Source organism: Gymnoscopelus braueri (genome assembly GCF_963280865.1).
Source record: "Gymnoscopelus braueri genome assembly, chromosome: 10".
Classification (NCBI taxonomy): domain Eukaryota; kingdom Metazoa; phylum Chordata; class Actinopteri; order Myctophiformes; family Myctophidae; genus Gymnoscopelus; species Gymnoscopelus braueri.
The window spans coordinates 35,447,613-35,466,225 of NC_137611.1; the positions used below are offsets into that span (position 1 = coordinate 35,447,613).

An 18,613-nucleotide genomic window follows, 5' to 3' on the forward strand; every position below is an offset into this window, starting at 1 on the left:
GGGAAAAAAACGCGACCCAGGTAGGATGCGGAAATTACGTCAGACTTCGGTGCTCTATTGCTTAAGCCCCGCCCCCTCTGTGTTCCTAGTGGCTGGGGTTTAAACAGCCATAACTCCAGTTTCCAGCATGCTAAACACCCCAAACTTGGTAGGTGCTCTTAGACGGCCAATAGGGACAGCCTGTAATTGCTTAAGCCCCACCCCCTCTATGTTCCTATTGGCTTGGCTTTAAACAGCTAAAACTCCAGTTCCCAGCATGCGAAACGCTCCAAACTTGGCAGGTGCTCTCAGACGGCCAATAGCGACAGGCTGTAATTGCTTAAGCCCCGCCCCCTCTGTGTTCCTATTGGCTGGGCTTCAAACAGCCATAACTACAGTTCCCAGCATGCTAAACGCCCCAAACTTGGGAGGTGCTCTTAGACAGCCAATTGGGACATGCTGTAATTGCTTAAGCCCCGCCCCCTCTATGTTCCTATTGGCTGGGCTTTAAACAGCCATAACTCCACTTCTCAGCATGCTAAACGCCCCACACTTGGTAGGTGCTTTTAGACGGCCAATAGGGACAGGCTGACCGACATTGCTGTACCGCCTGAATACCACTGGGTGACCTACCTTCAAGTGGCGCTGTTGAGCAGCCTTGAAATGAATGGACAGGGATTTAACATTGTTCCACTAGTTCATAGCTTAATGAAATTAACTCATAAAAGGCACAGCTCACTACACACTGGGTGTGATTTTTTATATACCTGTAAATGATAATTAGCTCAAGTTAAAAAAAAAAAAGTGTGGGAGTTTGTGTTGCTGTTCTTACAATAGATGGCATGTGTTATTTTCTCCTTACAAACTGAAGGGATAAAGCTCAGTTTATACTTCATCTCATGACGGTGTTGTGAGCTATTTAATAGGTCGGCTATAATATTTTCGAGCAGCACCGTCCTGCAACAAAGTATAAATCGTGCTTACAAGCCAGGCCACTGGGAATAATGTGCAGAGAGCAAACTGTGTGTGTGTGTATGTGTGTGCATGTGCGTGCGCATGTGTGCATGTGCGTGCGCATGTGTGTATGTGTGTGTGTGTGTGTGTGTGTGTGTGTGTGTGTGTGTGTGTGTGTGTGTGTGTGTGTGTGTGTGTGTGTGTGTGTGTGTGTGTGTGTGTGTGTGTGTGCTGAGTTTATTGAAAGAGTTCCTCTCTCCCTCCCCCCCACCCCTCCTCCTTCCAGCCCAGGCAGCAGAGCGGCAGCCTGGGTGGTCTCCCTCTCTCTCGCTCTCTCTCTCCCTCTCTCGCTCTCTCTCTCTCCACTTTGGTGAGCTGTTGCTTAGCAGCTAATAATAGGCGATGTTTGCAAAGTAATTTGCCTCTTCCTTGGCCAATGGGAGCCGGAGCACTTTTCCATCAAACCTCCCTTTTCAGGATTTGCCGAGAGGCGAACTTCTCCATAATGTTATTACCGCTCCAGACCAGGACTGTTAGGTAGTTAGACTTGACACGAACAGAGAGAGAGAACTCACGACCACCACCAGAACAGAGAGAGAGACAGAGAGAGAGAGAACTCACGACCACCGCCACCACCAAGACCCAGCTAGGGCTGCTCTCTGTCTGAGACGTTTGTTTTATATAAGCCATCGGGACGGATGAAGATCGAAGGATTTATACGGATTTGGGCGCATGATGTTGGGATGGAGTTCCGAGACTCGTTTGGCTCAACGGAAGATTAGAACATATTCGTGGGACTTTTCTTCTCCGGCGGCGCTGGATGCGCTCCTCGCGTTCCATGTTGGATTATTATTACGGTCGCCTTTTGTGATCAATCTGCATCGTCTCTCCGTCGCTTCGCTCCCCTCTCGTCTGGACCACCATGGCCTCGGATCATCGCGGGGTCCCGGGGGGGTCCGGGGGCTTTGGAGGTGGTTTACCCCCGAGTTATACGCGTTCCTCCCAGCCGCCTGCCAATAACCCAGACCTGCTCCGAAGACCCAGTTATTGCCACGCTGCTTTCGCACTTAAACACATTTCAAAGGTGATCATCATACGAACAAACAACGCTCTGCAGTTTTTAAAGTGACATGTGAATTGTATGAAAGCCGCTCCATTCAGCTGATCTGTGTGAATGGACCTTTATAGATGAATAGCTAGACTGAATCGTGAAAGCGATGGTGCATGTGTAGCCTTGGATCAAGACTATCGCAGATCTATGTTATCGAGTCTGACTTTTACTTTAGTATCTATGATACAAATGTCAAAATCGATTAAAAAAAATACATCCATGATAGTATTGATCCAAGGCTAGTGCATGTGTAGATAGATCTAGGGGGTGGGCTGCTACAAGCGTGGGGTTCTTTTGACAGTGTGTGGGGTAGTAGGCTATTATTATTATAAAACACTAACAAACAAGTTTGCTATTTTGTTTGCTTGTTCGTTTTAAGTTGGAAGGCGATCCCCTGTCCCTGGGACAGGGGATCGCCTTCCAACTTAAAACGAACAGCAAACAAAATAGCAAACTTGTTTGTAATAATGTTAAACTCCATTCATTGTAGAAAAAGCTCCAGTGAGAGCTATTCTTCTGTTCCCCCCGCACTGCAGTGTATTATTCTGTGACTCTGTGCGCACACACACACGGGGTTGTGTTTGGGAGATGCGGTGGGTCTTGTAAAGGAATTCATTGATTGAGTTTGATCTGACGGTGCATCTGTGTGGACGGACCGCCCGGACTCTCCGGGACGACGTGCTTCAGCACAGCGAGAGAGACGAACCAAAACACACTGTCTGTCTGCTCTCTGCACAATGGCTCAGTCTGACAGAATCATACAACAAGTCATTATGAAATGTCAACGCCAGAGAGTTGAGAGTAGACATGGTGTGTTTCTTGTTCTAACTCTAACCTACTTAGCAAGCGATTGTGAAAAATAACAGAAACACTGTGCTTCACGTTCAGCGTATTCTTGTTTATAGTCGATATTAGACTGAATAAGGCTAAATGTTCACAAGTTGACACCCTAGAGCCAGCATAGACTACTTTTTTTCTACTGGTTTCAACTGTTAAAATACAAGCAGTAGACCTATATCTGTGTTTAGACCTACAACTAAACATAGGCTTGCTACCTTATTGTTTGTGGTTTGACATTATGTTAATACCGAACGGAAAACCACTTTTAGTGCAGTCAAGAGGAGTAATAGTTTAGAGATATTTATGGCCTAATAGTTCAAGGATTTCATGATGACAACAGCAAAAGCCAAAGTCTGCTGCAAGAGGACAGGCCTTGTTTTTATTCCCATGGCTGTCTTTCTAGCTTTAAGCCTACTGTTGATGACTAATGATAGTGAACAGCTATTCATAACAACCTTTGGTGTTATTAATGGTGGGCCTGGCAGATATTGGCACCATTTTAAGTGGGTAAGTGTACTGAGATGCTGTGAGAGAGCCAGTCCAGGGTGCGACATGAGTCTCAGTGGTGAGGGTATAGCAGGACCAGCATGGACTGGTTTTTGAGTAACTCTGAATCTATAGCTTATGGTATATAGGCTATCAGTACGTAACAACTTGTGTCAGTGGTCATACCCACTGTTTTCATAAATGTGCAATGGAATTAAGCATAGGCCTCCAGCAATAATACACCTCTGCTGGTATTCTTTGGACATCGCCATTGAGTCTGCACACCACATAGTAGTTGATTTTATATTTATACAGTAGATGCGTGCAGTATATGGGACAATCATATCAACAACGGATGAATGAGACATGTCTTTATAAGCAACATTTTTTTTTGCGATGCAATAATACCATAGAAATGATACGGGTAATAACACTGCTCTCCTCTTGCCCTCTGTCCTGCCTGTCCTCCAGGGCAAGGCTGTCGGTCAGAAGGCTCCTCTGTGGATCCGGGCGAGGTTCCAGGCCCTCCTCTTCTCTCTGGGCTGCCACATCCAGAGACACTGTGGCAAGGTGCTGTTTATCGGACTCTTGGTGTTCGGTGCACTGTCGGTGGGACTGCGCGTCGCAGCCATCGAAACGGACATAGAACAGCTATGGGTGGAAGGTGAGTTTCATGTTTATCTTCATGCTGTGGCAAGAGAGCGATCGTGTGTGTGTGTGTGTGTGTGTGTGTGTGTGTGTGTGTGTGTGTGTGTGTGTGTGTGTGTGTGTGTGTGTGTGTGTGTGTGTGTGTGTGTATCTGTCATGATCATGTTGTGGTGGAAGCTGTCTTGTGGATGTTATTGTCATAAAACATATGGTAGAGTTTATAATATTTTTTACATCACTTGTGTTACATGCACATACAAGCCATTAGAGTGTGTATCCCTCAGGTATAAGCAGTGAGGCTGAGGTTTTTAGTCTCGAGTTGGGAATTGTCCCTCAAGTTGAGTGTTTTTCTATTGATTTTAGGGGACGTGTCACTTTGTGTTTTGTTTTTAAGTTGAGTTTGAATGACAGCAGTGGGTGGTGGAGAGAGGCAGGGTGGCCATGTTAGTGTCACCTCTGTGCCATGGGAGGGCACTCAGTGTCCATTGACTTAACAGGTTGACTGAATGAATGCATAACAGCTTAAGCTGTTTCAGGATTCTGAGGGGCTGTTTCCCCAGGTATCTCATATTTGGCTGGTTAGAGATGCACATTAACCACTTAAAACCCTATATACCTTGTTGGTCTATACTTTGCCCCCTCCTTTTTCCCTCTACACCAAACCGCTTCTCCAAACATTGTGACGTGTTGTGAGCCTATTGGCCTATTATGACGTGCCCAGAATAGGGATGCTAGGGGTTGATCTGGTTAATAGTAGGTGACATTTTCAGAGCATCATAAAGACCACAAAGCTCCTCGCTATTAATTTATTTAATTAATTTGTGTTGTGGATGAGTTGATGTTTGTGATCTGAAAAGGTGTACATCTATCTACATCATCTTTGTTCTGTTCAGTTAGATTTTTATAGCTGTATAATTTGCCTGACTCCTGGGAAATACAAAGCTTTCTCCGACACCACTACACAACACAACAAAATCTCTCTGCCTGTCATTACCGCTGTGTGTGTGTGTGTGTGTGTGTGTGTGTGTGTGTGTGTGTGTGTGTGTGTGTGTGTGTGTGTGTGTGTGTGTGTGTGTCTGTGTGTCTGTCTGTAAGTCCCCATTGCTCACAAATCTTTTCCCCTCTGTATTTGACATCTTTCCTTCCCCATCCTTAAGGTTATCTGTACATTTTCGGGGGCAGAGGCTGCTTTATTTGGTTTTTCACACTGGCCAAATTCCTTTTAAACCCCCCAGGCTTTCAGTGCCGGGGCTGATCCCCGCAGCAGATGGGCTCTGTGAATGGTTAGCCATCTTTGAGGGCCCTGACCCCCCCCACCCCACCCCGTACCCCCCCTCCCCCTCAGCTCCCTGTGTGGTCCCTAACTATTCTTGGATTCCATTCAACAAGAGGCAAGCAGGCAGGCAGCCCCCCCCCCCTCCTCTACCTACCCCTCCTCCTCCTCCTTTCCTTACAAGAGAAAAAAAGATATAAGTGAATGCAGCTGAAGTTTACCCACCTGTTTTGCACGCTCTAAAAGTGCCACAGCAGTTGGGTGAACATAAACAGACTATAGGGATTTTTAAGCCCACCAAGTCACCAGGGTGCTGGTGGGGGACTAACTCCCACAGGAGAATAACCCTGGCTGATGGTGGTGGTGTTAGAAATGTTTTCACACAGTGCTCTTGATGTGCCTGGGCTTTCCTGACTTTCTGATTAGGCAAAACTCAATAAATAAAATACTCATTAAAGTCCTTAACCCACTTAAGCCCCATATACTTTGCCGTACGACAAAGAGGGAAAATAGCCAATCTAGATCTATTTTCACTATTTCTGAAAATAAATAAAAAGTCAACAAATTAAATATTTTTTTCCCAAAATAGGGACGTCACAATTAATGTAGTTATGGTAGGCTTTCCAATGTCTGACAGATACAAGAAAGTACTGCAAAAAAAAACACACACACAATGGAAGTTAGAATTTGCAGCAGTCTCCATGCTTTTGCCACAGTTACATTTATGCTTGGCATCGTCGGTCCGGGTCGGCTACCTCGCGAGCTAATTGGTAGAGCGCTTAAAAGGGCGATGTTTAGATGTTTACGTGCCAGTTGTTTTGCTTGCTGTGGGATTGAGAGAGCTGAACTGATGGTGCTGAAAAGGAGCGCTGTGCCTTTAAGAGGCCGTGGCCCGTGTTTCTAAAGTTTCTGCCTGCCTTGTTTCCACCAATAGCCCATTGACAAAGCTGCTAGGGCCTCAATGGAGAGTAAAGTGGTCGGTAACAAGGAGAGGTTAGTTCTCACACACAAGCCCGCTGTTATACTTGGTCGTACCAGAGTGTCGCACGCCTGAAAAAAAAATAGCTGATCTACAAGGTCTCACAGCACGTTGCGTTTGAGCTTGTGGATCTGCTGTGTTCATGTGTGTGTGACACTGTTGAATGACAGAGTTTAAATTAGGCAATGCGCGCGCACAAACACACACACACACACACACACACACACACACACACTCAAACTTGCAAGCTCTGTCTCCGAAGGGAGGGAAGATATGTTCTCTAATGGGACAGTTGAGCTCATAGCTCAGATCAGCAGATGTACAGAGATGGGATGAGACACATACATGATGTATCAAATATCAATTTGAATTATTTTCTGTGCTGTCAGTTTCATGTTTTTTTTACGACGCTAGCAGTGAGATGAGTCTTCTTTGTATACCACGAGAACTAATGGAGCCTAATCCACACGTCTCTGCATCAGCCTCTTAATAATGTTGTCACTGTAGGCCTGGCGAGGCTGCTGATAAGGCATTAGTCTAATGGTGTCCTTTATGAATACAACTGGCATGCTGTAGCTCTGGGTTGACTGTGTGTGTGTGTGTGTGTGTGTGTGTGTGTGTGTGTGTGTGTGTGTGTGTGTGTGTGTGTGTGTGTGTGTGTGTGTGTGTGTGTGTGTGTGTGTGTGTGTGTGTGTATTGGAGCATCGTATTGCATCATCATAAAACAGGCACACTTGTCGTCTTTGCCACCTTTGGTGGCAGCTTGCCTGTCTGCCTGAATATCCTGCTGGGCAGCTGTCTGTCTGCTTTATCTGTGAAGTCAACCCACCTGGACTTTGTCTAATTGCTTCTTCCCTCCTAAAGCGCCAGTATGCTGAGCACAGCAACAAGCTGGGGGGTCATTCTCATTAGCGTCGGATAGTAAGTCCCTAGTTTGATGTGACGGCTCCTAATAGTTAGGATGTGTGAATGCAAAGGACACATTTCAGATATGGCCAAATGTGTAGTGACCAAACATAGCCCAAAGGTGGGGGGCTAAGTTATATTAATAATTACTGTCAATGAGTTCTGATATATATCGTTGCTGTTTGGCAGAAACCTTGTATTTCCATATAAAACCTTTTAATGTTTTTTTTTTCATAAATGAATGCCTACTTAGTCGTACCACAGTGTCATGCAAAAACAGCGCTTCTACAAGCTCACAATGACACGAGGTTGTAGATCTGCTATTTTTTTTAAACATTTTGAAAGTGGTTAAGCCTGTCTGTGGGTTTTATACATATTTAAGCATAATAAGCAATGAAAAATAGGTACAAGACCTTGCGACTAAATAATAACTACATTTTATTTGACCTATAGCATAGCAACACAGGTTCCATTTCCTGAAAAGTAAAACTGTTGGACAGACTAAGGTTTCCACCCAACAGCGACAATGTGTTTGATAGCTGGGCTAGAGCGAGTGGAGAAACAGTAGGATTACCCCCCCCCCCCGGCACACCTGTGTAGCTAGGTGTGCATGTGAGAGGTGTTGTGTGAAAACTATCTGTGTTTAGTCTGACAAGGGGATTAAGGACCATTGTTGGCTCACTGCTGAGCTAGCGAGGGGAGAGGCTTGACACAGAGAGACTCTTATTCCTCAATGTTCGTTGAATCGTTACCTTAAAATGTTTCTCGGCCAGCCTCATTTTGAGAGCTGCTGTCTCTAGTATATATCTTGTCTAGTTTTATTTATGCATTTATTTATTTATTTATTTTGTGTGTGTGTGTGTGTGTGTGTGTGTGTGTGTGTGTGTGTGTGTGTGTGTGTGTGTGTGTAAAATGTTAACCCTGGAGCCAAGTGGACAAAATCAGAAAATAGTACTAGATAAAATAAATAATGCCTGGATATGTAAATATTAGTATAGCCTACACAAATGTATGATGCGTAGAATTTATTTTTCTTTTAGTAGTCAGTGACCACTTTTCTATATTTTGTAATGTATACTATATACTATCCCAAAATAGTGGATGCTGGGCAGGTTTAAAGTGGTTACAGCGTGTGAGAGTTGGTGTGAGCCATGCAACATGTGAGCCAGCCTGTATTGTCCACTGTGAGAAAGGAGAAGGTTAATAAAACGAGGTATAGGAGTGGGTGGTGAGAAGAGGAGGCCATTGGGGGTTGGGAAAGGAACTGCGTTGAAAGTTTAAGGTCTAGTTGACACTTTAGTATTTTCTCTTTGGTCTCTCTATAAAAACAAAACAAAAAATATCAAGTGAGGTGCTGCCTCGAGTCTAGCCCAATTTATACTTTGTCATGCGCCAATGTCCGATGGCAAAACTAGCAGATCTATAAGCTCACAACGCGGTGCATCCGTGTTGCGTTGTGAGCTTATAGATCTGTTATTTTCGGCTTGCCACACTGACATATGATGGAGCATACATTGGGCAGGCAATACATCATTTTCTCTTTCTTTCTTTGGAAAAATCGGGGACCTCGGGACTTGTCACTGTGTGGTGAGAAAGTGATCACTCGCTCGACCTCAAAATCTGTGTTCAACGTCAATTGTGAATAATCAGACATGAAATATGTACACCATTGTATCCTGTAGTCCGTTTCAGTATGTTGTATGTGTAAGTCGGACCAAATGGTCAAGCTTTTTTTTCTTTCCTCCCCTCCAGCTACTGAAATGATTCCCGCTCTCTCATAAAGGTCCACTTCTGAGTAGCGTGTTTAAGAGAGAAAGAGAGAGAGGGGGGGGGGGGACTACATGTACAAGTGGCGGTGTTTACTCTTACATTAACTAAACTCATCCTTCTTGGCAGAGTTTGGGTGAGGCATGAAAGACGTGTACACACAGTCAAGCTGTCCAAATACTGGTGCAGTGAGACAGGGCCTATCTGGAGCGCAGGCCCACCACATGTCCCATAAAGAGGCCATGTAGCGAGAGAGAGGGGGGGTTAAAAGACCATACACACAACATAGCAGGAGTGAAGTCCAATTTATACTTTGTCATATGACGGTGTTGTTTTCGGTAATCGACGGCGTCGTACGACAAAAATAATCTAAATTATAATATAAATTAGGCTTCAGTCAGTGTATATAGGGGACAGTGAACATTAGGTACATTCCAAAACTCGACACCAAGCCAAAACTTTAGCCAGCCTAGTAGCCAGCTCGCCAAGTAAACACCAAAGGCCTTTCCCAGAGAGACTCGAGATAGAGAAAGCAAATTTCGAGAGTAAGAACAGCAAGCATGACTGATAGAACAGAGAGAGAGAGCAAGGGAGACAGAGAGAGCGCACAAGTGGGTTCGCTCGCGCAAACAAGCTAGCGCACATGTGGCATTTCAGCGTTTTGGAGCGGCTCTCTCCAAACAAACCTGTGCGCAGCAGCAGCAGGTAAATGCTATAATTCATGGGAGCGCACACAGCGGCCCAGTTCAGACAGAGAAAGGGAGCTCTATGAGGCATTATTGGAGGTGAACAGCGCGCGGCAGTGCCCCAGCTACATAAATAAACTCCCAGCGCTCAGGGCCCAGGACCTCACCGGTAGAGAGAACAAACAAGTCCAGAGTCAACCTGGGTCACTTCTAAATGTTTATTTCAACTCCCCCGCTCTCCTTCACCCTCCTTTCCTCCATGCAAGTCTCTCGTTCCATCGCCTCTCTCCACTCACCACCGCCCGCCCCACACCCCCCCCCCCATCTCCGACCCCTCTCCAATAGACGGACCACCCCCCAACAAATAAACACACATGGAACAGCTACAGACTCGCATGTATAAATGACACATTGCGTTAGCATGCGCGTTATTAAAAACACACACAAGCACGCATACTGATGTTGAGAAAACATAGCTGTCTGTCTGATTTAGCTGTTGACTTTGCAAGATACTTTGTTTGTAATACAAAAGCATTTGTAATGTGTTTTTTTGGGTCCGAGGAGAGTTTACAATGACATGGTGAAACATGTTGTATAAACATTTATTTTAGATATTTTTCCAAGATGGTCTACAACAGCCCCCGAAAATGGTCGATATCTTTAAAAAAAAAAGCTGCAAATCAAGTGCAAACTGGACAATGAAGACTGGACTGATATCTCTCTGCTCAGCTCCTTTTCTGTCCCAACTGAACAGTAACCTTTGTCTTTGGTCTATGTGAAATAAAGAGACACCAGTCACCTTAGGGTTTGGATCATTTGCCTCCCTCTTTACACCATATAAAATGTAGAGGGAGATAAAGAGGCAGAGGCAGAGAGAGAGGGAGAGAAACAACATTTTCTTGGTACTTGGGAGGGGGGAAAAAAAGAAGTGGTCCTTGGGCTCAATAAATTCATTTCTCGTCTGAATGAGACCAGCAACGTGGAAAAATTTTGCCTTTCAGGCGGGGATGAATGTATGTTTCAACCACACATTAAGGAGCATTAGCGGTCAGTGGAGTGTCTAATGTGACTATTTTTCACAGTGGCCAACACTGCCCATGATTAGCATAATTAGCAGAGGCAAGTCTATACATATGGAAATAGAAAGTGCCTAAATGCCAACCCCGGTGGAAATTTATGTGTGGTAGCTAACACCACTGGCACATCTGAATAGATTGTAACTGAAACTGATTTTTCATGTGGTTTTTCGTAACTGTTCTTAAGGTTCTACCTCTTTTGGGTTGCTGTAGATTAAATTTTTTAAGGCAGTGCTTTGAGATTGATGTGATTCTTGTTATTTTTTTGTGGTGTTTTCCCAAATTCCTGCATGATTATGTTTTTTTTCGCTCTTAAATTCAGTGTAATGTGCAACCTTCCTTGAATACTGATGAATACACACACACACACAGCCGCACATGCACGCACACCCACACACACACACACACACACACACACACACACACACACATGCTCACTGTATTTCTATAGGTAAAGATAGCAAAACACCAGCCTCCTCCCTCCCGCCCCCAACCCTCACCCCTGCCCGACTCTGGCATTGTCTTACATGCTGGGAAAGTTTTGGTCCATTTGCTTTTGTTGTGAAAGAAAAAAAGTTCCCTCTTTATTTTATTCCCTGTTTGTTGGGGAAACATCTGAAAGAAATTGAAGGGTTGAATGACAAAGAGGGTTGCATTCATTCTGGGGCTGCTCTCCCATCTGCTGGCTGCGGCCCGCCTAGGAGGTGCCCTGGCAAGGGAATGCCACAGGGCCAGGCTTCATGAACCAAAAGAGGGTTTTTGCAGGCCTGTTTCTGCGGTTCCCAATACAGTATGACAAGAGCATTGAGATGTTATTACTAATCTGGGTTCCCCTGAGAACGTATTTCTCATTTTATTCCCCCTTGCTGAAAAGGTTTAATCGGTTATTTGTGAACAGACTTGGTCATGGAGGGTAGGGCATGGCGTCACCAGGCGTGTGTGTGTGTGTGTGTGTGTGTGTGTGTGTGTGTGTGTGTGTGTGTGTGTGTGTGTGTGTGTGTGTGTGTGTGTGTGTGTGTGTGTGTGTGTGTGTGTGTGTGTGTGTGTGTGTGTGTGTGTGTGTACGCTGTGGGGGGTCGTGGAGACATAATGTCTTTCTGCCCTTGTGCATGGCACAAACCTAAATGTTTTGTATTTTGTTTTTACAATTTCACGTTGGGTGAAACTAGACGAATGTAGCTTAGAGCTTCAGGGTAGAAGTATGGCTTGGCTTTGTGTAGCGGGTACAAAGTGACACATAGCAGTATGGCTTTGTGTAGCAACAAGTGATGTAGCAGTGTGGTTTGTGAAGCTACAACTAACAAGTGTAGCAGGTACAAGCATACGTCTCAGTCCTCTTGGTGGTGGTTCTTCCTCCGTAGCAACATGAGGCTTTTCAGAGGCCCCCCTAATCCAGCTAATCTACAGCACTACACTTTGAAGGTGGCCTGGACTGACCCAGCATGGCCTGGTACTGGGGTTGGACAACACAGAGTAGAATAGCCATGGTCTGGGAACTGGACAATACTGGACAATGCAACTGGGCAGAATAGAATAGAAGATAATAGAACAGAGCCAAGTGTGTTAACCAAAATACCTTGAATGTGGCCTGGGCTGGCCGAGAACTATTTGCCAGTGTAACAGAAAAAAGAAAAAGAAAAACCCAGAACGGAACAGAACAGCACTAATCTGGAGCACAACACTTCAAAGGTGGCCCAGGCTAACACTTTGGGAGCCAGATGTGAGAAGCCACATATTTCACTGGTGTAAAGGCTTCCTATGACTGTCAGGCCTTTGGTTATGGGTGGGGGCCGGGGTCTGGGGGCGTGGTCTTTTGGATGGAGGCGTCTGGTGGAGAGGAAATGGTTTGAGATTGGAACAGACAGGGTCCAGTGGTGAGCGGACGGACACACACACACACACACACACACGCACGCGCACACACACATACACACACACACACACACACACACACACACACACACACACACACACCTGGTTTTGCCCACTTTGCCCATGTTGTAACCGACTCTGAAACAAGTTAGACAAAAGATACATGATACCTCAAAAGCTCTGAAATGCTTTTCCATTTTGCTTTGCTGCCTTGATGTACTATGGCAAAAGACTAAAGTATTGTAATCTTCTGTTTGTCACCTCTATACCATCAGCTCTTTCCCATAAACTCGCCAAGCTAAGACGTTCATAGAGGCGTGGAGACGATGAGATATATTGATGTACTTAAAATGTAATGAATTCAATTAAATCAGGTCTATTTAAGTGTTTATTTCTGAGAATGCCATGTATCCTATAAGTCAAGCCTTTGCTCCAGTCGTGAAATTACTCCACTGGGGTGTTAAAACCTCTGCTTCCACACTCAACATTTTCTTCCTCTGCGAGAGCAACATATCCAGGAACTGTCTCTTTAAGGCTGTGTGTAGTAGAGTAGACTGAAGCGAGAGAGCGAGAGAGATTAAAAGAAAGAGAGAGAGAGAGAGAACAAAGATTAAAAGAAAGAGAGAAAGGGATGGTGAGAAACTAAGAGATTGAAAGAGAGAGAGAGAGAGAGAAAAACAACTAGTGAGGACTGGTGTTCCATGTGGTGTTCTCAGTTCATGTGGACAGAGCAGAGCAGAGCTTGGGTCTTGAAGAAGGGTGGTTGGGGCCGGACTCAGGGGCTGAGGAGGGAAGGAGAAAGAGAGCGAGCTAGCTGGCTGCTTGGGTGGTCCAGATGGGAGGAACGAGACACAAATAGCTATAATTTACTTCAGGAGGCCTGTAATTACAGAGCCAGAGTCTCCCCGAGCCACCCAGTTCCTGTTGGGATCAAAACCCCACGCTGCAGAAGTGAACATACGAAACGTCAAAAAAGGTTTAACAGACGTCAGAGAGGTTCTCTCGCAACGATACCCCCCCCCCCCCCAAAAAAAAGAAAGGGGGTTCCGTTTTGTAGTAGCGTTTTTTTGTGATTTCAAATCCCTGTGGTGGGGAACTTTAGCGGAGTGGCGAGGAACTGTTTATATAAGCAGCGTTTTTACATTGAATCAAATTCCTCATGCGTGTAATGCACTTTATGAGTAAAGCTAGCAAGCCCTAACAGTTTGACCAGGTGCAACGTTTTGCAGTGTTAAAAGGCTATATGTTGTGCCAGTAGTAAAAGAACGGAACACATTTATTCCCTCAATAGAATGGGTCATTTCCTCATCTGCAAGCCAAAGAGACAAATAGGAAGTTAAACTTAAGTTGGGACATGAACTAGCGTCTTTCCCTTTGAAATGTGTGTGGTGGGGGGAATGTATTTGGAATGGCTTGGCTGTAGTAAGCGCATGTATAGCTTGTTTGCTGCTTGCAGCCTTGGCATGGAAGCTTCTCTCATGTTTGGAAAAATTCTTCCTCGACTTCAAAAACGCACGCGGGGCCCGAGGCACCAAGAACATCTATCAACTAGCAGTAAAATTCCCTTTTCTCTTTTTTTTCTTTCTCTTTTTTTTAAATGGTGTTATCGTTTTGTGATGCACAGACCCAAAGAGCCACCCCGAAATAACTTGATATTCCCGAGCCCCGTGCGGGTTAATTAAATTCTTGAAAAGGGAAACCCTCTGAGACTTGTGCCGTGTCTCCGAGGCGCAAAGTTCCAACCTGATCTCACACTTCCATGGCGTGGGCTGCATAGTTTGTTTTTTCTCCTCTCCCCATCAATTACAGGAGCCTGCTCCAGGCTGGGGGGGAGGTGTGGAGCGAGAGAGGGAAGGGAAAAGAGGGAGAGAGAGAGAGAGAGAGACACAGAGAGAGAGGCAGGGGCTACCTATTGTATGTAAGAATGGCCAAGGACAGGAACATGAAAGGTGAAGACGGGGTAAATGTATGGCAAGCTCGGTGAAAGTGAGAGGAAGACAACAGAAAAGACTAAAGCCTGGATTTGTACTTAGTTGCACGCTGGTGTCATGCAACGAAAATAGCGGCCAGTGGTGGAAAAAGTACTCACATTCTTTACTTAAGTAAAAGTATCAATACTGCAATATAGAAATACTCTGTTACAAAGTAAAAGTCCGGAATTCAACATTTACTTGAGTAAAAGTACAAAGGTATTGGTATCAAAATGTACTTAAAGTACCAAAAGTAAAAGTACAAAAATATTTGAAAATAGCAGATCTACAAGCTCACAACACGTTGCGATGCGACGCGTTGTGAGCTTGTAGATCGGCTATTTTCAAATAGCCTAGGTATAAAATATGTATGTATGTATGTTTTATAATATAATAATTGATAATTGCAAAGTAACTAGTAACTAAAGTTTTCAAATAATTGTAGTGGAGTAAAAGTACAACATTTGTCTCTGAGATGTAGTGGAGTAGAAGTAAAAGTACTGAAAATTGGAAATACTCCAGTAAAGTAAAAGTTCCTCAAGTACAGTACTTGAGTAAATGTTACTTTACACCACTGATAGCGGCTACAATTGGCTATTTTGGGTACGCGACACGACGTGCGCTATACAAAGCATAAATCCGTCATTGGAGAATGAAGTGATCATGACAGTGGAGGAAGCCCTCACCTCTCTCTCTGTCTCTCTGTCTCTCTCTCTCTCTCTCTCTCTCTCTCTCTCTCTCTCTCTGGGGTTGTCATGTAGCAGGACAGTGAGAGGGGTAGACGGGCCCTCTGTGATCCAGCGCGGCATGTTTCATGTCCGCTTGGCAGAGCCACAGATCCCCCGGCTGGCAAACTCTTTTCAGGGCAGCCTCCTGTAATTAGGGGGCTGGACTCTACCGCACCACAGAACCTCTCTCTCTCTCCCCCTCTCTCTCCCTAACACACACACACACACACGCGCACACACACACACACACACACACACACACACACACACACACACACACACACACACACACACACACACACACACACGCGCGCACACGCACACAATCTCCCTCTTCTCTCCATCCTCTTATTCTCCTCTATTCTGTTTATTTTTGCTCTCTTTTGAGTTACTTCCTAATATACTTACTTTCTCTCTAATGCTCTCCTTTACTCTCGCTGGCATTTGATTTCTTCCTCAAAAAATGCTCTTTCTCTCTCTCCCCCCCCTCTCTCTCCCAGGGCTTTGATGCCTTTCATTCCCAACTTGTGCATACCACATCAACAGCATCGGCGGTCCCTGTTCCCCCTCATCCAACCCTGCCCCATTTCACTCTTTCTCTGATACTTTGCTCTATCTCTCTCATTCTAGATCTCCCCCTCTCTCATTCGTAAAACTAATGAATAATTCTCTTTCTTTCGTCATCGTCACCCTCTTCTCTTCTCTTCTCTTCTCTTCTCTTCTCTTCTCTTCTCTTCTCTTCTCTTCTCTTCTCTTCTCTTCTCTTCTCTTCTCTTCTCTTCTCTTCTCTTCTCTTCTCTTCTCTGGTGACTGGCATGAATGGTACTTAGCCTTTGTTCTACTCGTTGACACACATTAAAGTTAGGACACATTATGAGCAAGTGTAGACGGCTGCTTTTTTTGTTTTTATATTCAAAATGTATCCAACTAATATCGTGCCCATATCAGCAGCCCTGTGTGTAAAGTGGTGACGACTGGCTTTTTTTCTGGGGGCATCAGAGAGTTGGTTTCCCTCACTAACGGGGCACATCTGTTTCACAGAGGGAGCCAATGAGAAGCTGTATTAGTCATTTCTCTTGGCCAGACCCTTTACTTGTGTGAAGTGCCTTCAAACCCCAAACGCTGGCGAGGCCCGAGGGCGTTGGCCGATATCTGTGTGTTCTTGTAATAAGTGCACGCGCGGGCAACACACTTTATAGGGTCCAAGTGCTTGCGATTGTGTAACTCTTTGGTGTCTATGCGGTGGTATACACGAGTTGGTGTGTGTCCGTGCGTAATCCCTGCGAAAACTCCCTGAAATCTCCACACACACACACACTCGTTTTGATTCATGAATGTTTTATTCATTATCCTCCCCAGCTGGCAGTCGGGTGAGTCAGGAGCTTCGCTACACCAAGGAGAAGCAGGGCGAGGAGTCTGTGTTCACCTCGCAGATGCTCATCCAGACCCCCAAGGAGGAGGGCGCCGACATCCTGACGCAGGAAGCGCTGCTGGTTCACATGGACGCCGCCCTGGCCGCCAGCAAGGTCCAAGTGTCGCTCTTTGGAAAGTAAGTCGACACAATGATATTGCATGGGAATAGGGCGGTGATCACCTGAAGCCTGATTTAAGCCTCAGTTATACTTAAATTGTGTGCTGGTGTCGTGCTCAGTAAATAGCAGATCTACAGCATGTGAGCTTGTATATCTGCTATTTACTAAGTATAAATCAGGCCATATTTACGTCATTGTACGACGGTTTCACGTGCCAAAAAAAAAGCTAATCTACAAGTTCCAATGCATTGCACCGCAACATGTTGTGATCTTTTAGATCGTCTGTTTTCGGTTTGCGTGAGAAGGAAAGGAAAGGAGATGCTTTGTGATGGAGGATAGATGAGATATCTGTGGGGAAGGAGTTATTCTGTGAATGCAAAACGATTTAGTAAACAAAGCTGACGAAATGGATGCTTTTTTATCAGGTTTAACCCCAGTGGAAGAAAGTACCTGTGTTGTTGCTTGCTGAACTTTATGTTTTCTGTCCATAGATCGTGGGATCTCAATAAAATATGCTACAAATCAGGAGTCCCTATCATAGAAAATGTCATGATTGAAAGGGTAAGTCGATGTCTTTGATCTCGTGTAATATCTCCAGCAATAATATGGATTTAGGATGATCATATTGTCAGCTCCTCACTGACGTCTCCCACTTGTTTCCTGCACCACCAGATGATTGACAAGCTGTTCCCCTGTATGATAATCACCCCATTGGACTGTTTCTGGGAGGGGGCCAAGCTACAGGGAGCTCCGCCTACTTACCGTAAGTCTTGGAATATTTAACACCAACCGAAATCATTTCTAGAGTTAGACGGGTCAGTCCTGTCAGAGGTCAGTTCTGATTAACTTTCTTTCTCGCCGTGTGTACCTGCATCAGACGGCACACTGGCCAGTACTGGTTTGTACTTGTTGGAAATGGAAACAGGTATATGTGGTGTGTTAGTATGTCAAAGTCGGGGCTGTGGCTGACAGCCACAGTCACACAGTTTCTCCTCTGAGGCAATGGGGGGACATAGTGACAGCAAAACCAAAAGAGAGAAAGTGAGGGAGAGGAGAGAGGAGGGGGGGGGGGGGGTGGCTAGTTGCAACAGCTACTGGTGGTGTGGGCTGGTAGAATGGGGTGGGGGGGGGGGCGGGGAGGTGGTGGAGGGGGGTGGCAGGGGAGCCCCTTTGGGTCAGACAATGGTAAGCATTCTTTCAGTTTACGAGTGAGTGTCCATCAGTGCGGGGGCCCCGGAGGACGAAGAGAGGAGGTGGAGGATGAGGAGGAGGAGGAGGAGGAGGAGGAGGGGGGTGGGGCGGCGCGGGCGGGCCGGGCCGGGGGGGGTGGAAGGGGGTTGGGGTGGTGGGGGCACCCGGCTTTGTCAGCTCCGGCTAACACTCGGCATTCTCATGGTAATGCCCCAGGGCTCCCCGGCTCCCAAGTTGTCCAACAAATAAAATGGGCAGCATTCAAGTCTCAAGTCCCGAGAGAGAGAGAGAGAGAGAGAGAGAGAGAGAGGAGAGAGAGAGAGAGAGAGAGAGGAGAGAGAGAGAGAGAGAGAGAGAGAGAGAGAGAGAGAGAGAGAGAGAGAGATGCTACAAGACAGTTAACAGTGGAGTTTGGGGGTATTTAGGCATTTGAGCATTCCAGCCCCCCCTCTTTTCTTCTTTTGCGACTTGGTTCTTGAGATATTGAGCCACTGAAAGAGATGTTTTTCTTTTTTCTACTCCCCAGAAGTGATATTTCAATTGAGTGCTTACTGCTTAGCTTATAATCAGCTTCAAAGTTGCTTGTTTTCGTTCCAGAGAAGTTGCTTGCCGGAT

General features: G+C 45.6%; 1 protein-coding gene across 1 annotated transcript in view; it reads left to right on the forward strand.

Annotated features, from left to right (window-relative positions):
* The first annotated feature begins 1,461 nt into the window (after positions 1–1,461).
* The window catches only part of ptch2 (patched 2), a 32,381-nt gene continuing 15,229 nt past the window's right edge, over positions 1,462–18,613 (forward strand). The window contains 6 exon segments of the mRNA XM_080439869.1: positions 1,462–2,017; positions 3,842–4,034; positions 16,635–16,824; positions 17,299–17,368; positions 17,480–17,552; positions 17,555–17,570. Coding sequence (XP_080295995.1) covers positions 1,856–2,017; positions 3,842–4,034; positions 16,635–16,824; positions 17,299–17,368; positions 17,480–17,552; positions 17,555–17,570 — 704 coding nt within the window. The 5' untranslated portion in view covers positions 1,462–1,855.